Source organism: Gigantopelta aegis, chromosome 14, assembly GCF_016097555.1.
Source record: "Gigantopelta aegis isolate Gae_Host chromosome 14, Gae_host_genome, whole genome shotgun sequence".
Classification (NCBI taxonomy): Eukaryota; Metazoa; Mollusca; class Gastropoda; order Neomphalida; family Peltospiridae; genus Gigantopelta; species Gigantopelta aegis.
The window spans coordinates 53234299-53262046 of NC_054712.1; the positions used below are offsets into that span (position 1 = coordinate 53234299).

Here is a 27748-nt window from a genome sequence, read left to right on the forward strand (position 1 = left end):
CAGTCCCGAGTCCAGACTCAATCTCTAATGACGTCGCACACATACAATTTGCATCGCATTGCCAGGACGTTCACGTCTCAGACTCTTATTAAGAGTCCCGAGTCCAGACTCAATCTCTAATGACGTCGCACACATACAATTTGCATCGCATTGCCAGGACGTTCACGTCTCAGACTCTTATTAAGAGTCCTGAGTCCAGACTCAATCTCTAATGACGTCGCACACATACAATTTGCATCGCATTGCCAGGACGTTCACGTCTCAGACTCTTATTAAGAGTCCCGAGTCCAGACTCAATCTCTAATGACGTCGCACACATACAATTTGCATCGCATTGCCAGGACGTTCACGTCTCAGACTCTTATTAAGAGTCCCGAGTCCAGACTCAATCTCTAATGACGTCACACACATACAATTTGCATCGCATTGCCAGTACGTTCACGTCTCAGACTCTTATTAAGAGTCCCGAGTCCAGACTCAATCTCTAATGACGTCGCACACATACAATTTGCATCGCATTGCCAGGACGTTCACGTCTCAGACTCTTATTAAGAGTCCCGAGTCCAGACTCAATCTCTAATGACGTCGCACACATACAATTTGCATCGCATTGCCAGGACGTTCACGTCTCAGACTCTTATTAACAGTCCCGAGTCCAGACTCAATCTCTAATGACGTCGCACACATACAATTTGCATCGCATTGCCAGGACGTTCACGTCTCAGACTCTTATTAAGAGTCCCGAGTCCAGACTCAATCTCTAATGACGTCACACACATACAATTTGCATCGCATTGCCAGTACATTCACGTCTCAGACTCTTATTAAGAGTCCCGAGTCCAGACTCAATCTCCAATGACGTCGCACACATACAATTTGCATCGCATTGCCAGGACGTTCACGTCTCAGACTCTTATTAAGAGTCCCGAGTCCAGACTCAATCTCTAATGACGTCGCACACATACAATTTGCATCGCATTGCCAGGACGTTCACGTCTCAGACTCTTATTAAGAGTCCCGAGTCCAGACTCAATCTCTAATGACGTCGCACACATACAATTTGCATCGCATTGCCAGGACGTTCACGTCTCAGACTCTTATTAAGAGTCCCGAGTCCAGACTCAATCTCTAATGACGTCACACACATACAATTTGCATCGCATTGCCAGTACATTCACGTCTCAGACTCTTATTAAGAGTCCCGAGTCCAGACTCAATCTCTAATGACGTCGCACACATACAATTTGCATCGCATTGCCAGGACGTTCACGTCTCAGACTCTTATTAAGAGTCCCGAGTCCAGACTCAATCTCTAATGACGTCGCACACATACAATTTGCATCGCATTGCCAGGACGTTCACGTCTCAGAAGAGTCCCGAGTCTAGACTCAATGTCTAATGACGTCACACACATACAATTTGCATTGCATTGCCAGGACGTTCACATCTCAGACTCTTATTAAGAGTCCTGAGTCCAGACTCAATCTATAATGACGTCACACACATACAATTTGCATTGCATTGCCAGGACGTTCACGTCTCAGACTCTTATTAAGAGTCCCAAGTCCAGACTCAATCTCTAATGACGTCACACACATACAATTTGCATTGCATTGCCAGGACGTTAAGTCTCAGACTCTTATTAAGAGTCCCGAGTCCAGACTCAATCTCTAATGACGTCGCACACATACAATTTTCATCGCATTGCCAGGACGTTCACATCTCAGACTCTTATTAAGAGTCCCGAGTCCAGACTCAATCTCTAATGACGTCGCACACATACAATTTGCATCGCATTGCCAGGACGTTCACGTCTCAGACTCTTATTAAGAGTCCCGAGTCCAGACTCAATCTCTAATGACGTCGCACACATACAATTTGCATCGCATTGCCAGGACGTTCACGTCTCAGACTCTTATTAAGAGTCCCGAGTCCAGACTCAATCTCTAATGACGTCACACACATACAATTTGCATTGCATTGCCAGGACGTTCACGTCTCAGAAGAGTCCCGAGTCCAGACTCAATCTCTAATGACGTCGCACACATACAATTTGCATTGCATTGCCAGGACGTTCACGTCTCAGACTCTTATTAAGAGTCCCGAGTCCAGACTCAATCTCTAATGACGTCGCACACATACAATTTGCATCGCATTGCCAGGACGTTCACGTCTCAGACTCTTATTAAGAGTCCCGAGTCCAGACTCAATCTCTAATGACGTCGCACACATACAATTTGCATCGCATTGCCAGGACGTTCACGTCTCAGACTCTTATTAAGAGTCCCGAGTCCAGACTCAATCTCTAATGACGTCGCACACATACAATTTGCATCGCATTGCCAGGACGTTCACGTCTCAGACTCTTATTAAGAGTCCCGAGTCCAGACTCAATCTCTAATGACGTCGCACACATACAATTTGCATCACATTGCCAGGACGTTCACGTCTCAGACTCTTATTAAGAGTCCCGAGTCCAGACTCAATCTCTAATGACGTCGCACACATACAATTTGCATCGCATTGCCAGGACGTTCACGTCTCAGACTCTTATTAAGAGTCCCGAGTCCAGACTCAATCTCTAATGACGTCGCACACATACAATTTGCATCGCATTGCCAGGACATTCACGTCTCAGACTCTTATTAAGAGTCCCGAGTCCAGACTCAATCTCTAATGACGTCGCACACATACAATTTGCATGGCATTGCCAGGACATTCACGTCTCAGACTCTTATTAAGAGTCCCGAGTCCAGACTCAATCTCTAATGACGTCGCACACATACAATTTGCATCGCATTGCCAGGACGTTCACGTCTCAGACTCTTATTAAGAGTCCCGAGTCCAGACTCAATCTCTAATGACGTCGCACACATACAATTTGCATCGCATTGCCAGTACGTTCACGTCTCAGACTCTTATTAAGAGTCCCGAGTCCAGACTCAATCTCTAATGACGTCCCACACATACAATTTGCATCGCATTGCCAGGACGTTCACGTCTCAGACTCTTATTAAGAGTCCCGAGTCCTGACTCAATCTCTAATGACGTCGCACACATACAATTTGCATTGCATTGCCAGGACGTTCACTTCTCAGACTCTTATTAAGAGTCCCGAGTCTAGACTCTAAAAGTTTTACAAGCACCAGACTAGATCCTCACGTTGAATGGTCCCAGTAATAAGCACAGTCCACTTCCTTGTTCATACATGTAGGTGTATGAAATGGGAGTTCCGAGGGAGCTACTGCCTCCCCCCATTCCCCCCTCCCAGTAATAAGCACAGTCCACTGGCTTGTTAAGTTGTATTTGGTGTGGTCATCTGAGGAGCGGTCTGGTTTGGTGCCGGGGGTTGCTGACCAGCGGCAGGGGGAGGGGGCCGAGAAGGCACCTGGGGAGGTTTATTTGGTGGAATGCCTCTCATCTTGTAGTAGTCCGTGACTTGTTTAGGAACTTCAGCCAGCACGTGTCTCGCTAATTCAGCTGCTGTACTCTGAAAAGTAGAAGAAAAAAAGAGAAAAAAAGCATTTCAGTTGAATTTGGCAAAAACATTTCATTATTAATTCACCAAAAATCCCCAAGTGGTCAGACTCAGCCTACAACTAAAGTTGATGAGAAATGTCAGGTGTGTGGCAAGCACCTGTCGTGGTTGGAGAGACAAGGACTGGGATGTGGAGGTGGACAGCGAAGAAGTTAAAAGCTAGAAAGGAGCTGTCAGATGGAAGTGAGATGGAAGTCAAAGAAGAAAAAGGAAAAGGGACAATGGGATTAAAAAACAACAACCCCCCCCCCCCCAAAAAAAAACATACCAAGAAACTAATTCAAGCAATAATCCTCCAGAATTAAATGTCTCCCCTACCGTAAACTTTTCTGGTGCACTGTGATGAACATCCATAGGTGTAACTACAAACCAAGTTTCACTGATTTTGGCCTTATAGTTTGTGAGAAATTGATGTAAACATGAAACTTTAACGTTAAACTTTGTAAAGGTGGGACAAAAATCACCTCGTTTATGTAGATTTGATGTTGTTGCCATATCTATCTGTAGATATTCATCTTAATTAATGCGTATTTGATTTTTTAATTGAATTATTTTTTATAACCTTTTCCACCTACATTGTGATAAACATCCATTGATTTAGAACTAAACACAAAACTTTAATGTTTAGCCAAATGTTGAGCTTAACCTTCTGAATACTACAGGCGAGATATGTCACCCGATATCACGCAAGTCAACACACTGTACACAGTGCATTCCCCCAATTCATATTTCCCGCCGTTTTGCACACCGTACTCACCGGAAATAATAATAGACCAACAGGAAATACATTACTTGACAATATGGCCACTTTAGTTTTTCATTTTTCAATGCAAAGTAGCTGGGAATTTTGAGTTGACAAAGTGGTTTTCGGTGAGCATTTTCGCTTGACAACTGCAATACGTCGCAGCATTTTACAGAATCGATAACTGATTATAACAGCTACTTTGATAATAAATTGGACCATTTTACCAACAAAGAAAATCATGAAATTTTGGGATATGAATCGTAGTTCGTTTCCCCAAAACATTCTGGTCAGAAAAACAGTTATAGGGAATAATGCCACAAAATCGATTTTTTGCCTAATTTTAATCAATAATAACTGATTTAAAATAACATAAAAATTTGAAAAACCCATGAAGATTATACTTACCGATAACAATATAAACTTTATTTTATGTATTTATAAAAGAATTAAGAGAATATATGTGAGGATAAGTTATAACTTAGTACCCCTTCAACTTGTTTTTTTGTCAAAAATTAATCCAGTAGTCTGAAGGTTAAGTTGACGACATGACCACCTTAAAAAACATAATACATGTACCTATATCTCGCTATTTTACTTCATAAAAGTGAGACAAAACTGATACAAATTCAGGCTGATACTTGCCTCACCCACCTGCTTGAACTCCCGAAACGGCACAAACTGAACAATGTCACGCTTCACCGCTTCTCCACTCGGAGCACGAAGGACCCCATCGTCTCCGTCCAGCTCCTGCATCATGCTGAAGTCTGCATTGCCGACCCCGATGATGATGAGAGACATCGGCAGCTTGGAGCTCTCGACGATCGCTTGCTTGGTGTTGGCCATGTCACTGAGGACTCCATCAGTCAGAAGTAGCAACACAAAGTAGGCCTGAAGAAAATGGTGAACATTGACGTAATTTAAAAGTTTTCAACAAGAAACAACAAATACTTAAAGAAATTCCACAAGAAACAATAAATGTTTAAAGAAATTCCACAAGAAACAACAAATGCTTAAAGAAATTCCACAAGAAACAACAAATGCTTAAAGAAATTCCACAAGAAACAACAAATGCTTAAGAAATTAAACAAGAAACAATAAATGCTTAAGAAACTTTCCAGTCTAAGTTCCAAAATCATGACTCACACTGAAAAAAATTTGGTTTAGCCAGTTTTCAGTTATGTAGAGTATTTTCTTGGAAATTATTAAAATGCGATTAATTTCCTAAAAAAAAAAAATTAGCCAAAGACTAAATGTAGCGATTTTGTATAAAAATTAGCAATTAGTTAATTCGGCAATATACAGAGCGAATCCTGCAAAATAGTCCATATTATCGGGCATCGAAATAAGTGCAAGGCAGCCAGCTGATACTATTTCCTCGAAATTGTGAAACGAACAATATTGGCTTTGATGATGTAATGGTTAAGCCTTCAGACATAAGACTGGGAGGTACTGGTTTCACATTTCACAGGGCTTCTAGAATTCTTATAAAATCAACTAGCCATGGGATCAGTGATTTTAAAAATTGACTAGCCATGATTAAAAATTCACCAGCCCTACTTTACTTTAAGTTATAACAATTTTACTAATTAATAGTAATAATCAGATATGTCACCTAAAGGAGACAGAGCTTAGAAACACTAACATTGGGTGGTCGTGGTGGGGGCAGGATATTCATATTTACAAAATAGACTTAACTGCAGCATTTGACATTTTTTTCACTAGCCATCGGGCATGGCAATAGTAGTTATTTCCTAGCCCAACATTGAAATTCACTAGCCATGGGAGTGGGGCTACCATAATCTAGAAGCTCTGCATTTCAGTACTGGCTCTTACTCTGAGCGAGTTCTTCCTGATGGGTGGACCACTACACCATCTTCTCCTCACTAACAACTAAAGATTACCCCACTTTCTTGGATAGACAGCCCAGATAGCTGAGGTGTGAGCTCAAGACAATTTTCTTGCACCTTAATTAGACATAAGCATGGAAATTTTTACGAAAAAAACACAAAAACACAAAAACATACATCTGCTCCCTTCTGTTGCTCTCTCTCTTACGTGTATGCCCAGGACAGGTAGCTTTAACTACAATAAGATATAAGCATGGAAATATATTTTTTTTAAAAGAAGAAATAGAAGAATAAAAAAAAAACCCAACTCAAACACTTACGCCTGCTCCCTTCTGTTGCTCTTCTCTCTGAGCCGCCAAAGCAAACCTGGAGACATGTTGAATCAATGGAGACACATTGGTCGGCCCGTACAGCTGGACACTGCGAATACAGTTAGAGTACGCCTGTAGAACTCCGTCAATGCCTGGAACACCAAAATGTAAGCTGTATATGACACCCGATGCAGTGGTATTAATTATTTCAATGTAAAATTTATAAAAAATGCCATCAATGCCTGACACATCAAAATATATATTGTAGAGTACCTGAAACAAGCAACAAACATCAGCAATGCGATGGTATTAATTATTTTAATGTAAAATTTATAAAAATGCTATTGATACCTGATATGGCAAAATATATGAGGCACTGTACCTGAAAACCCCAATATAATTTGTAATGCAGTGGTATTCATTATTTTAATGTAAAATTTATAAAAATGCCATCAATACCTGAAATACAGGCTACATAGGGTACAGATACAGTTGCAGTTTGTTTTGTTTAATGACACCACTAGAGCACATTATTAATTAATCACTGGTTATTCACTGGTTAATCATTGGCTACTTTGAGAGGAAGGAAGGAAATGTTTTATTTAACGACACACTCAACACATTGTATGTATGGTTATATGGCGTCGGACATATGGTTAAGGACCACACAGATACTGAGAGAGGAAATCTGCTGTTGCCACTTCATGGGCTATTCTTTTCGATTAGCAGCAAGGGATCTTTTATATGCACCATCCCACAGACAGGATAGCACTGACTGGAGTGAGAAATAGCCCAATGAGTCCACCGATGGGGATCGATCCCAGATCGACCGTGCATCAAATGAACGCTACATCCCGTCCCCAGTGGTGGTGGCTACACCAAACATTTCATCCACCTGTCGCATGTGATCAATTCGGGAACAGGTCAATGGTAAATTGCTCACCAAATGTGCGGTCAGTCTAGGATTGATCCCTGTTGGTGGACCCATTGGGTTATTTCTCAATCCAGCCAGTGCTCCACGACAGGTATATCAATGTCTGGGGATGATGCATAGAAAAGATCTCTTGCTACTAATGGACATTTTGTTAATCAGGTTTTCTCTATAAGACTCTATATCAGAATTATCAAATGTTTGACTATTGTCAATGATGAATAAATCAATGTGCTTTAATTGTATCATAAAACAAACAAAACTTTTTTTTAACTCTGGGACAGTACTGAAGTTAAATTTCAGGTTTTAGAGTTCAGATTATCAGATTACCAGCACAAAAGGGGTTCTGAAGGTTGAAGTTGACTGCAAACTCATGAGACACTTGCCAGTTGGGTGGAATCTTAGCTCCAAAACCCAACACAGGAAACAGCTTGTCACTGAAATGAGAAACACAAACGGTAAAAAAAAAAAGGGTTTTGATAAATAAATATGTAACCGTTATTAATAAATACTGCAGAGATTTTAGATTTTTTTTCTATTTTGTATGGATAGATAAAGTGTTGTGTGGTTGGTAAGTCTATCAAAATCTATGGACGTACAGACGGACGACTGGATTATCAAGTGAGTTTGTTGATGGATAATAGTGTGTTAAAGTTAGGTTTGTTTAACAACACCATTAGAGCACACTGATTTATTAATCACTGATTAATGGATGTCAAACATTTGGTAATTTTGACATATAGCCTTAGAGAGGAAACCCGCAACATTTTTCCATTAGTAGCAAGGGGGCTTTTATATGCACCATCCCATAGACAGGATAGCACATACCACAGCCTTTGATATACCAGTTGTGGTGCATTGGTTGAAAGTAGAAATAGCCCAATGGGCCTACCGACGGGGACTGATCCGATAATGCTTCAAGCGAAATGGGTATGGATCTGGGTTCTAAATGAATGGATGGATAGATGTATGGATGGATAAATGTATGAATGGATGGATAGACGGAGAGATGGATGGATGATTGGATGATTGGATGGATGGTTGAATGGATGGATGGATGGATGATTGAATGGATGAATGGATGGATGGGTGAATGGATGGATGGATGGATGGATGGATGAAGGGAAGGATGCATGAAAAGATTGATGAGTCAAGGGATGGGTGCAAGAATGGGTGGGTTTCACTAACATTATCAATTGGTTCATGTATATGGATGGATAGATGGACGGACGGACGGACGGATGCATGCATGGATATTTGGAGGAATAAATAGAAACTTCCAAAACTGTTAGAGGTTTTTTGGGGGTTGGGATTTAAAAAAAATTAAAATAGGTCTGACTAATATATAAATAAAAGAAGTCGGATGACAGAATGGATACAATGAATTAAAGACGAAATGAACATTAAAACACCCACACCTGGATTCACAGAAAATGTCCACCTACTGTAGTCCTGACAGAAACAATGGGAAGGATGGACAGTCACAGGGATCAAAAGTTTGTTTTGTTTAACGACACCACTGGAGCACATTGATTTATTAATCATTGGCTATTGGATGTCAAACATTTGGTCATTTTGACATATAGTCATAGAGAGGAAACCCGCTACTTTGTTCCATGAGTAGCAAGGGATCTTTTATCTGCACCCTCCCACAGACAGGACAGCACATATCGCAGCCATTGATGTGCCAGCCGTGGTGCTCTGGCTGTCACAGGGATCAATTAATGAGTGGATTTAAATACTGACAACACCTGGACTCGTAGTCCTGACAGAATGAATGGGAAGGATGTATGGACACGGAGATGAATTAACGAACTGGAGAGTATTTAAAACACCGATCTCCCCTGTCGTAGTCCTGACAATGAATATGAAGGATGTATGGACACAGAGATAAATTAAAGAACTGGCCAGCATTTAAACACCTGGATTCACCTGTCGTAGTCCTGACAATGAACAGGAAGGATGTATGGACACAGAGATGAATTAAAGAACTGGCTAGTATTTAAACACCTGGACTCACCTGTCATAGTCTTGACAATGAATATGAAGGATGTATGGACACAGAGATGAATTAAAGAACTGGCGAGTATTTAAACACCGATCTCCCCTGTCGTAGTCCTGACAATGAATATGAAGGATGTATGGACACAGAGATGAATTAAAGAACTGGCCAGTATTTAAACACCTGGATTCACCTGTCGTAGTCCTGACAATGAACAGGAAGAATGTATGGACACAGAGATGAATTAAAGAACTGGCTAGTATTTAAACACCTGGACTCACCTGTCATAGTCTTGACAATGAATATGAAGGATGTATGAACACAGAGATGAATTAAAGAACTGGCGAGTATTTAAACACCGATCTCACCTGTCGTAGTCCTGACAGACATCTCCGACGGCGCGGATGGCCTGCATGTACTCATTGGGCTGGTATGGGTTGATGTAGTGCAGAGACGTCGGCTGAGCTGGATTCCCGTTTGACGCGGTGAAATCTATTCCTACCTGAACACAATACAAATCATTCGACGCAATGAAATCTATTCCTACCTGAACACAATACAAATCATTCGATGCAATGAAATCTATTCCTACCTGAACACAATAGAAATCATTGGACGCAATGAAATCTATTCCTACCTAACACAATACAAATCATTTGACACATTGTTTGATAAAAAAAAAAATATTTTCTCATATTTTTAGTTTGGATCCATTTTATTTTGAAACTGATCCATGTTACAATAGATAATATTTAAACTTGTTACATAAGTCTGAAAGTTAACATAAAAAATAATCTTAATTAATATAATTTCTATTAAAATGTGCAATAAAATATGCTGATATTAAAATATTATGTTTTACAGTGGAACTTGCCAAAACCAATCCTTGAATAAACCGGATTCCTGTCAAAACTATCCCGATGTTTTGGTCCCGATTTCCCCCCTATGTCTTCTATGTATTAAAACCCTGAATAAACCGGAACCCGTCAATACCGGATAACGGATTTATTTTATACACCTAATATGAAATCGCCGACTCCTTGATAACCAGACAATACCAAGCTCTTAGATTAATAAAGAACAGTTATTTTCTACTAACGGAGGATACAAGCCCTACTGAATGCAAAGTTGTGTTCAGTCTAATTATAAGCTGCCCTGTAGTTTGTTAGCCATTCATTTTGTGAAAATGTCGAAACCGCCAGCTGCAAAACGGAGGCGTGTGGAATTGACATTAAAACATAAAATTAATTTAATTAAAGATTCCCAATCTCAAATGAAACAGAAGGATTTAGCAGTTAAATATGGAATCGGCACGTCAACTGTTTCTGATATCTTGAAGAAAAGGGATGATGTATATATTGGTTTATTAAAAGGTATTGTTTACATGTATTAGTTATGCTAGGCAATCTTCGGAAAACTCTAACAAGGGAAATAACTCTGGTATGATTTTTGCTTGAACAAACGAAATCCTTGATAAACCGGATTACTCTTTAAACCAGATTTTTTTAGGGTCCCAAGGTGATCTGGTTTAGGCAGGTTCCACTGTATAATACATATATACTTACAGTGAAATTAATCTGCATTCCGCCAAATATAAATTCTAAAAATGAGTGCTCCTTCACTATCTACAAAAACAAATGAGAAGGAATGTCTAAGAACATGCCATATTAAAGTTTGTTTTATTCTGTTTATTGACACCACTAGAGCACATGGATTTATTAATCATTGGCTATTGGATGTTAAACATATCGTCATTTTGACATATAGTTTTAGAGATGAAACCCGCTACATTATTCCATTAGTGGCAAGGGATCTCTTATATGCACCGTCCCAGACAGGATAGCACACACCATGACATTTGATATACCAGCTCTGATGCCATATTAATTCTGCTATAATAAGGAGTTATTTACTCTTCAGTACAATTACATTCAGTTGAAGAAATCTACAAAATCAAAATGGTTAACCTTTTCTATTAACACCTTTAAAATTTAGAAAAATATACATTTGAATAAAAATCCATCATCCATTCATCCAGTCAATCAAGCATTCATATATTTATCCATCCATTATTCCATCCGCACATCCATTCACCCACCAACCCAACCCATCCATCCATCCATCTATCCATCCATCCATTCAGTTAATCAAGCATTCGAACATTTATCCATCCATTATTCTACCCATTCATCGTTCCATCCTCACATCCATTCATCCACCAACCCATCCATCCATCCATCCATCCATCCATCCATTCAGTTAATCAAGCATTCGAACATTAATCCATCCATTATTCTACCCATTCATCGTTCCATCCTCACATCCATTCATCCACCAACCCATCCATCCATCCATTCATTCATCGAGTCAATCAAGCATTCGTATATTCATCCATCCATTATTCTACCCATCCATCATTCCATCCGCACACCCATTCATCCATCCATCCATCCATCCATCCACCCACCCACCCATCCATCCATCCATCCAATCCTTCCATCATGTGAGTGTAATTTTGGTGTTAACAATCAAACAACATAAAAACACTTACTTTACAAGATGATAACAATACGATTCCTGAGTTGGTGTAACTTTTCTTCTTCGCTTTTTTCTTTGGGTTTATTAATGGCCATGATTGCTGAAAACACATACATAACATATAATTAACATATTGTGAAATTTACTGTGCCAGGAGAGCATATCAGGCACTGCGCTTTTAAAACTTTTAGACTCTAGACTTGAGATTCTAATAGAGTCTGAGACAGTAAATGTCATGACAAGGACAAACAAATTGTATACGTGTGACGTCATCAAAGATTGAGTCTGGATTCTAAAAGTTTTATAAGCACAGGCCCTGAAACTCAATAAACTTTTTAAAAATCGTGTTTAACCCCTGTTCTGGACAGCCAGCCAAGATAATTAAGGATCCTGTGCTACCACAAATTTCAAATTTTGGATCAGAAGCATAAGATAATGAGATGAATTCCCACAATATTTATACAATTCCAGCTGTATTTATATTACATCATATTACAATTCCGGCTGTATCCTAAAACAAAATCCCCAAATCCTATACCTGAAACTGATGCGTGTGCTTACAACAGCTGAACCTTAATGGATGTATAATCATGGTTAAATTTAGAATGAAATACAATACAGCAATCTATGTCGGCCAACATGACACACCAGTAGAATGTTTAAAAAAAATTGTTTTAACGACACCACTGGAGCACATCGATTAATTAATCATCGGCTATTGGATGTCAAACATTTGGTAATTCTGACTCGTAGTCATCAGAGGAAACCCACTACATTTATTTCTAATTCAGCAAGGGATCTTTTATATGCACTTTCCCACAGACAGGAAAACACATACCACGGCCTTCGTCCAGTTGTGGTGCACTGGTTGGAACGAGAAAAAAAACAATCAGCTGAATGAATCCACCGAGGTGGTTCGATCCTGCGATGCAAGCGCCTTGAGCGAGCACTCAACCGACTAAGTTAAATCCCGCTCCCACCATTAGAAAGAGATAGACATGACCATTTTGTAACAGGGCTAATTCTACCACTTGCCAAATTCGCCAATTGCGAATTTTAAAAACAACTGACAAATATTATTTGGTGGAATTTTCTAATTGCCCAGAGTTAGCCCTGTGTAACTTACTTCGAGTCGTTGAGCTTTCTCCATTTCTTCCACAGTTGTTGTAAATCCTCCAATGTAGTCATGTGACCCATCAGAATCCCAATCATAAACGTCAAACTGAAAGACGATGACAACACTGCAGTGAACTGAATTTTACATTTTTTTATTTTACTATTAACAGATCTGAACTGAACTGAACTGAACTGAATTCTTTTAACATGCTCATATAACACACAAGTTTTTTAGCATGCCCATCACTGGCTTAATCTCTGACTTTTCCAGTGACAAAGTCCAGGACAGGAGAACAGAGGTATGTAGGTTTGTACTCAGTCTGCTTAGTGAATTAAACTGAAAATGCACACCTTGATGGACTGTTTTGAAACACTGGCTGGAACGGGAAATCAACTTACTTTGATGGACTGTTTTGAAACACTGGTTAAAACAAGAAATCAACCCATTTTGATGGAGTGTTTTGAAACACTGGTTGGAATGGGAAATCAACTGACCTTGATGGACTGTGTCCGGTTTCCATTACAAAGAGACTGGAGAGAAATCTGAATGGGTCGCCAACTGGGATTCAGGTTGTTCTTGATCACCTGAGACAAGACAAAGATAAAGAAAAACAATTAACAGAATTAAATCCATAGACTGGGAGAATATATACTGCATTCAAGGTTTGTTTTGTTTAACGACACCACTGGAGCACATTCATTAAGTAATCATCAGCTATTGGATATAAAACATTTAGTAATTCTGAAATATAGTCATCAGAGGAAACACACTACATTTTTCCTAATGCAGCAAGGAATCTTTTATATGCACTTTCCCACAGACAGGAAAGCACATATCACAGACTGAGCAGTTGTGGTGCACTGGTTGGAATGAGAAAAAACCCAATCAGTTGAATGGATCCACTAAGGTGATTCGATCCTGCGGCGCAAGAACCTCAGGCTAGCGCTCAAACAAATGAGCTAAATCCCACCCCTGCTGCATTCAAATGCTAAATGTATTAATTCCTTGAGTGGATCTTAAACTTGTTTGTCCTGCATCTCGTAACAAGCCAATTAGTCACCTAAACAGGGAATAACTGGTTACCGTCTTAAGATATCGGCTTTATCCTGCGAAGATTAGATGGCTGAGCTGCATTTGCCTTTCGACCTGAGCAGGATCAAGTCGATATCTTAAGAAAGTAACCAGTAATTTCTTTTATCCTGCAATCCTACGGGAATAGTTGGAAAATCATTATTTATTCCATTTTTGTGTAAGCAAACAGAGTATCGTCAACCAAGCAAGACTTTTGCAAGACTTTCACATTAAAAAATATACAAGTTATTTGAACTACAATACTCCAGTTACCTCTGTTCTGTGCACCACCTGCCAGCTTCCATCACTCACTGGTCGGAGTATTTCTAAATAAGGATCAGATTTACCCATAAAATCCTGAAAGTAACACAAAGAAGAGCGTAAAAGTAACAAAAAAACATATCCATCATTTCTAACCCAGTAAGTCCATCTGACTTCGTTTGTTTTAAAATGAAGATTTTTACCTGATGGTAATTTTAATTCTCACTAATTCCACTTTTCGTGTCATGATATGGTTATGGAGCAATGAACACAAAAATATTACTGTAAAAAATGAACCTTTATTCAAAAACTTGGTAATTACCAAAATGTGATTGATTTTTCTGCAAAACCAAGTAAGTCCACCTTCGGTTTCTTTGCAAAACTCAGTAAGTCCATTTCTGGAGACTAGTCTTATGGAAATGTTGCAGAATCAAACAACAGACAATTAGAAACATCTTAAAAGTGAAGGTTGAATTAAACATTTACAAAAGAAGAACTTTACTTGTCCATGGATATACCAAAGTTTGGCAGTTGCTGGCCTATTGTTCCTAGCCTTCACAAAGCGTTAAAACTGATACTTATTTAAAACGATTCTGCTATCCCAGTGTAATAACAATGACAGTAACATACTCACTCTAGAATTATAATTATGGAAAGATGACTGGAAAATAATGCCAGTTGGGGCACAACATACTCCATCCCTCATTGGAAGTCATCAAAAGATTACACGAAAGTTCAGTCAGTCATCTCGCCCCCTCCCCAGTTTAAACACACATCCATCGATTTATTGAAATTGGGCTAGTGAGTGTTAAAGTAATTTTTCACAATATTGAACAAACTGGCACACCACATAATTCCTGGTCACATGTGCACATGTTACACGAGGAATCAAACCTTCACCACTGTAGCGAGCTGTTTTGGCTATAGAATGGGCCGAACTTCGTGGCCGACATTGTTTACACTTTTCTGTTGGTAATAACATCACAGGTTCGTCAACTACATCATACGTTTCCATAACTAGCGTGGATAAATTGGCCAAAATCTGAAGGAATTATACGAATTCAGCGTGCAAAAATGCTTATCATGGGCGCAGCTATTTTACGCATCATGTGATCTGATGCGGTCTACAAGCTACGTGGTTCTGCAGACAAACTCAGATGGCGTTTACGAGGTTCTGCAAAGAAATCGTATTCTAGCTTGGATTTAGAATGGGACTAATGGGCTTTTGAAGCAAAATGTATTTGCTCATCGGGTACTAGCGACTGAGAAGGTTTGTCTCCAACGGTTATCTCAATTTTCATGGATGTGGCGTTTACGAGGTTTTGCGCCGGAACTCCTCAAATGTAAAGCACTTAACCTCTGAAAACAAACACACAACTATTAAAAAACCCACCCCAAAACACCAGTATGTGTGTCTGTCTGTGTGTGTGTGTGTGTGTGTGTGTGTATAAATTAAAACAAATAACAAATTAAAATAAAACAAACACTACACTGATTTCTCTTATACTAACTACTAATAACTAACCAGCAAACCCTGTCGGTTAGTCGAAGTCGTCCTGAACACAGCCCAAAAACATGATGTCTTTGTGTCCAGGACAGAGTGAACAAGCATACTAAAGCAATACATATCCCCTATCGCGCCCAACAAATTTTCATATCTCCAAAGTTCAAGGGCAATAACTCTGTGAAAAATGGGTAAATCGCCATGACAGTTATACTTGATCTGTAACAGTACAAAATTTCAATTCAATAGCTCCAAGCATTTTTAAAAAAACCCATCCGAAAAATGATATGTGGAACAGACGAATGGACGGACAGACTGACCAACTGACAGACAGACAAACATGAAACTTATAGTCCCCTCCAGTTAGACCAGTACGGGACTATTAAGTGTTAACTGGGAAAAATATAAGTTTCAAAATAGGTTAAAACAAATGAATAAAAACAAGAAGACTCTTTAGTATTATTAGTATTACTAACAACAATACAAAAATATTAAATGAACTGCAGTCTAACTTTCTTTAGTTTTGCAATATTACATCACATAGTATCAATTGTCATGAGGTGATAAGTAACTTTATTACACCATAATACAATAAAATGTTGTCTCCCCCACCCCAACCCAAACAATTAGTTTACCTTGTTATCAAGTTTCTTTCCTTTAAAATTCAGATGAACAATTTCTCCACCTTCCTTAATTTCCTCAGCTCGAATCTATAAAGTTTATACAAATAAAAATTATATTATTTATATTATTATTATTATTATTATTATTATTTTAATATTAAGTAATACAGTGAAACACTTCAAAACAGGATCCTCAATAAAATGGAATTCCCTCAAAAGTGGACATTTTTAACGTCTGTTTTTAAATGTCAGTACAAAATACAACCTCTCTAAACCAGACACCCCTTTAAACTGGACTTTCTACTTCATTCCATGAGTGTCTGGTTTAATATATCTATAATTAGCAACATGTAGTAAAGATTAGTAGAATCTATCACCATTGTGAGGTATAGATAAGGCAATTCCAACCTGACGGACAAAACATTTTGTCCCGATGGTTGGAATTGCCTTATTTATAACTCACAACGGTGATTGATTTTTTTTCTTGCCTGTTTGTAAGCTACGGTTTGTTTATTGTAGAACGATTCATAAACATTGAATGCTAATCAAAAAGAGTACCCCATGAAGTGGCGATAGCAGGTTTCCTCTCTCAATATCTGCGTGGTCCATAACCATATGTCCGACACCATATGACCATAAATAAAATATATTGAGTGCATTGTTAAATAAAACATTTCCTTCCTTCCTTCCTACAGATAAAGCAGCAAGGCATCTTTTATAAGCACTCTCCCATAGACAAAACAGTACATACCATAGCCTTTGATGTACCAGTCATGGTACATTGGTTGAGACAGGAGGGTGATTGATCCTGCAACCCATCACACCTCAGGCTAGCACTCTACCACTGATCTACAGCCCACTCCATCAACAAAGTTACAAAGTTTGTTTTGTTTAACACCACCACTAGAGCACATTGATTTATTCATCATCGGCTACCGGATGTCAAACATTTGGTAACTTTGAAATAGTCTTAGAGAGGAAACCCTCTATATTTTTCCATTGGTAGCAGGGATCCTTATATATATCATCCCACAGACAAGATAGTACATGCCACAGCTTTTGATATACCATTCGTGATGCAATGGATGGAACAAGAAATGGGCCCATGAACGAGGATCGATCTTAAACCAACCACGCATCAGGTGGGCACTTTACCACTAGGCTATGTCCTGCCCAACCACACCCATCAAAAAATTAGAACATACAAAATAATTTTTGTTCTTAATAACTTAAGTAATAGAAAAATTGGTGCTTACAAGTAAATGCTAAAATACATATTTATATATCACTGTCTGTCTTAACTACAACTTATACTTACAGTCATAACACCATTTATATATCACTGTCTGTCTTAACTACAACTTATACTTACAGTCATAACACCATTTATATATCACTGTCTGTCTTAATTACAACTTATACTTACAGTCATAACACCATTTATATATCACTGTCTGTCTTAACTACAACTTATACTTACAGTCATAACACCATTTATATATCACTGTCTGTCTTAACTACAACTTATACTTACAGGCATAACAACATTTATATATCACTGTCTGTCTTAACTACAACTTATACTTACAGTCATAACACCATTTCCAGCCTTTTTGCCATTTTTTAAGAACAGAGGCTTTGTATAAGGACTGTTAGAAACCAGCTGAAAAATAAAACAAAGTACAGTTGAATCCTGTTGGCTCGAACCCAGTCGGGGCTTGAGAAAGTGTTCGACCCATCGGGTAGTTCCACCTAACCATTAGGCCAACATTGTGTAAGTGTTGTGGTGTATCGACCCTTCCGAGTTCAACCAGATGAAATCTTACTATATATATAAAATGCAATTTAAATAAATAATATAGTTAACATGATAAAGGTTTAATTATTGCCAAAAAATCCCTACATTTCCTTTTTTTTTACAATCCCTTTATAATCATATTCTAATAATATACCCATTACACCTGCAATAAAACAATAATATAGATCTGTTAAATAAAAACTGTTTAAAATGACTGCAGAATACCAAAACCACTAACAGCATTTAAAAAAATTGTCAAACTAAATATAGAAATGCTTTTTGTCTGGTGGACAACAATGTTCACTTATTCAATGATGGTGTAAGAAGTTGCAACGAAAATGTCTACTATTTAGAGTGGCTTCTTTTCCCGGATCCCTCAAAATAAAGAATGGTAATATTTTGAACTCTAAGCGGCAAACTTGTAATTATTTCTCCATAGAATGACTTCACAGGGGCTTCCGTTTTAATTACTACAGAGGCTAATGTTTGTATACTGATTTATGTAAAAACAATACAGAGGAGACAGGTCGACATTGCTCTGAATAACCTACCTGACCCAGTGTGCATTCTAACTGCCCTAGGAAGTCATCATCAGAAAGCTGTGGAGTCGTGTTATCCAAATCGAACACTTCAATTCGGACTTTCTGAACCTCTTCAAAGAAGTAACTGATAGTAAAACTTTTAGCAAATTTCGGATCAAGACAATTCTTTACATTTTCAGTCCGTCCAATCTAAAAAAAACAAAAAAATCATTAAGGAATGTTTAAAGCCCATTTGTTGCTTTGTTTACTTTTTAAAAATACATCTGCCACATTAATGTTTTTTTGGATATTTTGTAAATAATGTATTCTTAGTGTTGTGCAGATAAAGTCAAATTCTGTATGTTATTTTTATCTAAAGGTGAGGCCTGTATTGCAGAGCTTAAAATAGCAGCCTGCAAAGAAGTAAAAAGCAGTCCATTTTTTCAAAATAGAAATTCACCTGTTGAAACCACAAAAAAAAAAAAATGCAGGTCATTTTTCAAGAAAAAGATGTATGTATTATTATCTTGTATGCTGTTAAGCTCATAATTCTGTTATACGTATATTTCAATTCCCATAATGTTCCAAAATATATCTCAAAGGTCCTAAATTTTTCACATACTATTCCAAACCCTCCATCACCCTGTGCTGTCTTATTTCCAGCAGATGTTATTTTTTTAAAGCAAGATAGATTTCTTTTGGCCTGCTATGTTAAAAAATAACAGCAGGCCATACTTTACTTCATATGTTGAGCCAAGTATTGGGGAGACACGAAACAATCATTCCTATAAAAGTACTTACCTCATCCCAGTGACCTCCCCTGCGGGACATGTAGAGGACAGCACATGGATCAGACTTGGACATAACATCGAGATTGAGCAGGTTACGACATTCCAACCTAAGCTCCACTTTAGAAACACATTCTGCGGTTGGGGGTGGGGCTATCCCTGGTCCCGAGTTTGGATACATCATCTTATTTCCTTATTACAAACGAAACCTGAAAAGATTTATTATTTTAAAACAGAATTTGATCTCCTTTCTTGAAGAATTGTGATATTCTATGATATTCTCTAGAGCCAAATAACATTTTAGCCGATGTCATATAAGAGTTCTATTTTTAAAGTAAAAAATTATAATTTTTAAAAGTAAAAAGTCCCATAGCATGATGTGACATATCACAGCCTTGATTATACACCCACCGACAGGATAGCATGATGTGACATATCACAGCCTTGATTATACACATCATCCCACCCACCGACAGGATAGCATGATGTAACATATCACAGCCTTGATTATACACATCATCCCACCCACCGACAGGATAGCATGATGTAACATATCACAGCCTTGATTATACACATCATCCCACCCACCGACAGGATAGCATGATGTAACATAACACAGCCTTGATTAGCTCGAGTACTCTTGACAGTAAGAGAGCTAGATGGACATTTGGACAGTCATCATTGATAACTGTCAGAGACAGCATTCTATATATAACATATCAATCACTAATATACTATGCCAACAGCACCCCGTTTCAATAATATTCCCGTTAAATATGTAATTGCTGACAAGTTTCTTCCAAGTGTTTGTATTAGTGATTACTATGTGAAACATGTGTTGTCAGGGAATCCCTCTGTAAACTAGAATTCCTTCAAAACTGGATGTTTCACACTGAATCACAGAATCCTTTTTTAAAAACCAGGGCCTGTGCTGATAAAACATTTAGAGTCCAGACTCAATCTCTAATGACGTTGTCATGACATCAGTGTCTCAGATTCTATTAGTCTCGAGTCTAGACTCTATAAGTTTTATAAGCACCAGGCCAGGACAGAACTTAACCTCTGTGAAATGGATCCCTCTTAAAACCGAACATTTGTCTTGGTCCCAAGGATGTTCGGTTTTGAGGGGTTTATATATATATATATGTGTGTGTGTGTATGTGTGTGTTTGTGTGTATATGTGTGTGCGTGTGTCTGTGTGTATGTGCCCCCACCACTTTTTGGCACCTTCCGACGCTTGTGCCTTTGATATAGGGTTCTTGATATACCAGTCCTGGTGCACTAGCTGGAACGAGCAACAGACCACTAGACCCACTGACGAGGATCAATGCCAGACCGACTGTGCACCAAACAAGTGCTTTACCACTGGGACACTTCCAATCATAAAAGTCTATATACCATTACATTAAAATATGGCAAAATAAGGGTAGGACTTTCCTTTGGCACTGTCACGTATAAAGAACATTATAAATTGGGAATTGGGAAATTGTTTAACGTGCACATTCAGAGCAAGCTGTTGTACCGCACACCTGTCCTGGGCACAAGTACCGGCCTCAGCCGGTTCCTCCGTCCAGGACAGGAAAGGATTGAGGTGGAGCAAAGGAGCACCAGCAGTCCAACCGTAGTTGGTAACAAGCAGGGGGTGGTATGGTGCTATGTAATTTGGAATGTCCTGCGACATTATAAATACCGGTACCAGGTATGCTTTCGAGACGTTTCGGCCCCAGATGTTTTGGCCCTTAACCGTTTCGGCCCCGGTTATTGTTGTTTTATTAAATCACATTATTCAGTCACTTGTGTTTTGTTATTAAATTTTATCGTAAGTATTGCAATTTCTTTCTCTCATTCTTTCTTTCTCTATTTTTGTTATTATTATTATTTGTTTTAATTGAACCTAATAAATAAGAGCCAACCAACCAAAACCGTATTCAGTTTGTTCTACTTATATTTCCATATAGACCCTTCCCATAATAGGTGCGCTTTACAAGTGGCTAGAATTGGAACCACTGATGTTTGACATCAGTAGGGGTTACATGTGTACAGAAATTAGGTATAATCACAAAGAATGTTTTACCTGCGGAGCACTCACTCAGGGTTTGGAGTCGGTATCTGGATTAAAAATCCCATGCCTCGACTGGGATCCGAACCCAGTACCTACCATTATTTTGTTTGAATCATTTGTGGGCATATTAGTGTAGTTACTTAGAAATGTCTACAAATATTGGAGAGGAATAGGGGTAAACCGTCATCAGAGACGGTCCCTCAAAGGTCACAAATCACCGGTTTAGTGATATCTTTGTTTTAATTTCATGAGCGCCCAAATAAGTAAATGCTAAATTAGGTAAATTATCATTAAATAGATATTTACTAAATATTTACTTGTCAGTTTAATATGAAAAACATATTCGAAGAAAATAATTTTTATTCTATTTCCAACACTACTATAGACGTTTTTAATCTTTATATTACTAAAGTAAATTAAAATATGCATATTGTGATTATTTTTAACAACTTGAATCAGCTCATTACATTTAATAATATCGGATATTTACACAGGTGTATCGCGACAAGTATATAAGGCGGCTGTAAAGAATGGGACAGAAATTGATTGGAAATGTCTGAATTGTATGCGTCTGCCACCGCCACCCACACAGTCTTCCCTCACCACCAGGTCTACCGCCACCAGCACCAATAGTACAGAGGGTATGTTTTTAATATATATGTCAGCTAGTTTATTCAAACTGTAAACTATTAAATCTAGTCCGTTTCTGTGTAATGTGTGCATTATTAAGTCTTCAGTCCGTCGCCACCAGAGGGTTTGTTTTTAATATATATGTCAATTAGTTTATTATAAATTACCTATAAATATTACTTCAAATCAATTTGTTTTTAAATGTGTGCATATATTTTTTTCAGAATACAACGGTACTATCAGAGTTTGATGTGGGGTCATTTGCGGTCCAAATCGTCACGACAAAAATTCTGACCAGACGACCCAAAAGACCTGTACTTTGATGTATGCATAACTCATTTATTTTCTTTTTATAATAGAAGCTGTAGCAAACTATTGACTAAAATATAGTCATGTAATTTTATAGCAGGTTGATGTTAATTAAGTATCCACAGGAAAATAATGTGTAGGCCTAATGAACAAGTTATTTATTTTTGCAGGTTGATGTTCAGTACTTGTGCTCCTTACACAAAAGATGCAGAGACATTCTTTCAGGGGTCCGTTTATATAAACGAACAGCAGCATTTGATTTACGCCACGCCAGCCCAGCTTCAACAACTTGGTCAGGCCAAAACCTGGTACATGGATGGAACTTTCAAGATAATGTCGCCCCCATTCATCCAGCTATTCGGATTTCACGGCTTCGTCAGATCGGGAGAGGCGCTGACCCAGGTTCCATTGGCGTTCATCTTGATGTCAAGGCGACAGACCGTTGACTATTTAGAGGTACGCATAAAACAGTTTAAAATATTGACGGCCTCCCTTATTTGTTAAATTAGTTATTTTAAACCTAAAGTACCTAATTATTGTAGTCTACTACATGTACTATATAAATTGCATAATTTTACTTTTTAAAGTAAATAAACTGAATAATACTTTACTTTACTTTTCTTAGGGATGCCTATTCCACTGGACACAAGCTGTATTCAATAGAATACGCCAAGAAGGGCTTGAGAAATCTTACAATGAAAGGGGCAGCATATACAAATTTCTTAAACAGATCCTGTGCCTTCCATACCTGCCAGCGGATGACATAGAAAGTCAGTTCGAAAGACTATGCAGTATAAACAACATACCGCCAAGAGTGTTGAATGTCATGGCATATGTTCGAAGAACATGGCTTCGAAGCACTGTGTGAAAGGTGGACAACTGGTCCATATTTGGAATGCCAGTAAGTATTGAATTTTGAAATGACAATAACAGCATAAAAATTTCTCATTGACATCATGAAAATGTTGGTAAACGTATGTTTTAGTATAATGTATTGTACAGAAAACATGACCACACCACCTAAAACTTGTAATTCTGTTAATTGTGTTTTGTTTCTTATAATTTGTTAATGCTGTTTTATGCTGGACAACCAGACTGTATTTACATTCTTTCTTATTTATTTTTTGTTATTCACTTTCAGATTAGAACAAACAACAACACTGAAGGTTGGCATCGGCGAATTAACGCCAGAGCAACACAAGACGGGATACAATTTTACCTGCTGGTGCCTCTGCTTCTCCGAGAAGCCAAGTTGGTGAATATGACGACGGAACAAGTGAGCGATGGAAGAGTTGGACGGATGCAACGGCTGAAGCATAGGACCTGGCACCAATGATGAAATTACTGCCAAAGAATTGATTCGTGCTTCTGCGAGATTATCCATTCATTACTCGGCTGATTGTTGGAAGTTTCTCTTCCAGTGATATTTGAATGGATAATCTCCTACAGTGATTTGTGCAGTTAACAACCATGAAATACCATTCATCGATTCTACACCGATTTAATTGACCAAAAACATTAGCTTGTTCATTTCTACTAATGTCAAATATGTTAAATATGTTAACTTTTGAATGACATTTGTTGTTTTGTTGAATTGTGTTTTAATGTACATTGAATTAAATTGGAATTGAAGACGAGTTTTTATTTTATTTCGAGGTTATTAGGCATATGGGGATAACATGTGACAAGGGAGGGTACAGTGGATAGAATTTACACCATTGAAGGAGGCTTGCATCACCTATTTACCACATCGTGACATGTGAGATAATGTATGAGCAAGTGGATGAATCGTGATAATGAATACAAACAGTTAATAAAAACTGGATATTAATGTTGAATTCTAAGGTCGACGACAGTCACTTTTCGCACCCTTGTTTTGGCTTAACTCTATTTTACTTTTTTGGTTATAGTATACCACAAAATAATGTTAAGAAACAATTACAGTGTCAAAGAAGTAACTATTAATATGTTTGAAAAAAATGCAGTCATCGAGTGGACAAATGGGTACAGGCTAAAACGGAACCATTTTTGTTTGGCGAAAACGGAACCTATCATGGCTAAAACGGCACCATATATAAATATATATAACTTATCTTATTATTAATATTTCAGGATTAGGGTTAGGGTTCAGAGCGATGAATAAGGGTTGAGGGGTGTGTGAATTCGGAAGTTTTTCCATTTCTTTTTTTTTTGGGGGGGGGGGGGTGAATTCGGAAGTCTTTCCATTTTGATGACACATCCCCAACTAACACTGTTGGTCAAACAGATTAGTTTTTGTAGTAGTAAGCATTAAGACGGATATGTATGGTGGGGTTAATTATAACAAAAACAACACAGGAACAATACAACAACAAGGAAAAGTGTTGTTTTTATTGAATGTGTAAAAATTAAGAAATGCATGCACAGCTCACGTTTTCTTCCAACTTCTGGTGGTCTCTTTGTTTTGACTTATTTTATTGAGAAAAATAAAAGTTCACAAGAGGCTTGAAGAGCTCTCCTCAGCAAGATTGGCATCTGGCTCTTGTCAGAGGCGGCTCCCAAAGGGAGCGTGCTTGAACAGTTATCTGATGGAAGCACGTAAATAAATGTACCTGACCTGAAGATTGTTTGTACAACTATCAGAAGTGACACAAAAACATTTATTATTTATTTTAATAAATAACTTTTCATTTGAGTTAAGTTGTTTTGTTGTTGTTTTTTGTCTTATTTACTATTCTTCAAATAAAATTCAATTATGGTGCCGTTTTAGCCATCGTAGGTTCCGTTTTAGCCATAAATTTCGGTGCCGTTTTAGCCAACGCAGGTTCCGTTTTGTCCAATTTGGTTCCGTTTTCGCTTGATGCCGTTTTGGCAAGGTTCCGTTTTAGCTATAACCCGGAAGAATCGTCCGTGGACTAATTGTCCAGTCACCCAGTGGACGAACCGTCTGGAAAGCAAGTTATTTATGAACGTCAGTTTTAAGCTTAGAAAAAGCAGATCAATTTCACAGAGCATAAGCATTCGGTTCTAAAGCATATCAATATTTATAAACAGACAGTTGTTATCCAAATAGCTACCTTTTTGTTAGTATATGTACATTTCACATGAGCACTGCTATAAAATAAAAACTACTAGCATTTCCCGATTCTATCAGTTATCTCCCTTTTGTTAGATTCGTTGCAACCGATTCCAGTTTCATGACCCGAACGAGAAAACGCGAGACTTTCAACCGCCAATTTTAAAATTGCTAGAATTTTGAAAATTTTGCGTTTTAAGAAAAGTATTCACGATTTATGTTGAACAGCAGCCAAAGATAATGGATCCGTACACCGAGGTATAATGCACAACAATTAAACCAACTGGCTTTGCTAACCTATAATTTAAAGATTTTTGTTAATGAAATATTGACCAAAATATACTTAGTTGAGTTGGCAGTTTCGTGCGGTGTGCACTGTTGTAACATAAACATGATAAAATATAAATACATTTTAAGAACTGTGTGTATTGTATGGTATACTTATTGGTATGATATCCGCCCGGTCCCCTCCATTATTATTTTTAGTTAGGGGTTGGGGTTAGGGCTGGGGTTGGGGTTGGGTTTGGAGTTGGAGTTGGAGTTAGGGGAAGGGGGAACCGGGCGGATATTTTTCCGTTAATTCATCCATTTCAACTGAGTCAAGTGGACCCGATAATAATTTTAAGGAATCCTGCATAAAGTTACCAAAATGACAGCAAAATTAATGGATTGAAAACGGTTTAATTTTTATTATTATATTCGTCTCGACGAGTTTAACGATATTTAATGGAATATCACTTTTTATATAATAAATAAAAAAACTTAATTAATGAATAATATTTTTTAAAAATCAATTAATTTGATAATAAATTAATAATAACAATTAAATTTAACTGAATAAAAAACTCCTAAAATAACTAATGACCAGTAATTATAGCTAAAAAAAAAGAAATGAAATTAAAACAAAAAAGAAGAGAAAAAAAGAGAAAAAAACACATGTAGCGTAATAATAATATTTAAAAACAATTACTAAAGGAAATAATAATTTGGGAAAAAGTAAATAAATGAAGGCCTTAAAATAAGTAATGACCTGTACTAAAAATCATTATTTTTTTAATAATAATAAAAAAGAATAATACACCCCAAAACTTTAATGTGATAATATATTAACAATGCATATAATGCAACCCACACAAAGCACATATGTAGAAACAAAAATAACAAAATAAATAAAAATAATCAATTCCATTCAGTTCCGCAATTTGGGTGTACTTGATAAGAATAATTCTCGTTCCGCAAAATTTTCATTCCGCATTTTCGATGTGCCAGGATAAAAATAGCTTTCAATGTTTAAATGTGTCATCTTCAAACATCTAATCCTGGAAAGGTTACCAAGGTATTGTACTTATATTTTTGTTGAGGCTCTTAAATAAAGCACATATGCCTGATTTTATTAAATCGTGATTGCAAATGGAAAATTCGATCCAATGGATAAACGTTACGGCACAGCAATAAACATCACAATAATAAATATCGTGCCGGAGACGTTTATCTTGATGAACTAGGTTAGGGGAAGGGGGGACCGGGCGGATATTTTTCCGTTAATTCATCCATTTCAACTGAGTCAAGTGGACCCGATAATAATTTTAAGGAATAAACCAAAATGACAGCAAAATTAATGGATTTAAGGGTTTGTAAAGCTTTTTTTTTTTAAAAATACTTTGTTAATGAACTTTGTTAATGAAAATATTCACGAATTGTGAAGAAAAAAAACGTGCACAAGAAAACTGAATGCGTAACAGGGATGTAGGCGATATATATAGCCTGTATTCAAAATTGTGGCACCATGTGGCATGTTTCAACCGTTTCTCAACTGAAATAGTGCAACACACACCAAAAATGTATAAACTACTCGGTAATGTACTCACAAAATCCCGATTGAAGTACTTGCATCATTATTAACAAAATAAATCTTCAGTGACAACCTTAAAAAATATCCCAGCCATTTTAAATTTGTTAAGTAGAGGGAAGCAACTCGCCGTGCATGTTAAGAAAAGTATTGACTTAATGTGCCCTGTCAGTGTTGGAGATTTAAAATTTTGGGCAGTATCTCAGTTGGATACTAATATTTCAAAATCTGGTATCCCACCTGAGAAT

At 37.7% G+C, this 27748-nt stretch overlaps 2 protein-coding genes across 5 annotated transcripts in view; one reads left to right on the forward strand and one right to left on the reverse strand.

The window, feature by feature from the left end:
- LOC121388170 (copine-3-like) lies at positions 1-25717 on the reverse strand. Of its 2 annotated transcripts, none has more exons than XM_041519415.1 (15): positions 25653-25717; positions 19609-19804; positions 18838-19017; positions 18077-18151; positions 16501-16575; positions 14374-14457; positions 13524-13613; positions 13039-13134; positions 11926-12012; positions 10940-10999; positions 9743-9876; positions 7703-7809; positions 6451-6593; positions 4935-5171; positions 1-3490 (listed from the first exon to the last, which is right to left on the reverse strand). In XM_041519415.1, the coding sequence occupies exons 2-15, from the start codon at positions 19777-19779 to the stop codon at positions 3296-3298; spliced, it is 1734 nt and encodes a 577-aa protein (XP_041375349.1). In that variant the 5' UTR covers positions 19780-19804; positions 25653-25717; the 3' UTR covers positions 1-3295. The 2 variants fall into 2 exon arrangements, with proteins under 2 accessions (XP_041375349.1, XP_041375348.1); XM_041519414.1 differs by having other exon boundaries at positions 4926-5171.
- Positions 25718-25792: 75 nt separating this feature from the next.
- LOC121387988 (anillin-like) overlaps positions 25793-27748 on the forward strand; it is a 32533-nt gene continuing 30577 nt past the window's right edge. For 2 of the 3 annotated variants that reach the window (XM_041519176.1, XM_041519177.1), the window contains exon 1: positions 25892-25909. In XM_041519176.1, the coding sequence (XP_041375110.1) occupies positions 25892-25909 (18 nt within the window). Of the gene's footprint in view, positions 25910-27748 lie in introns of all 3 variants that reach the window. The other variant, XM_041519175.1, reaches the window with a different exon arrangement.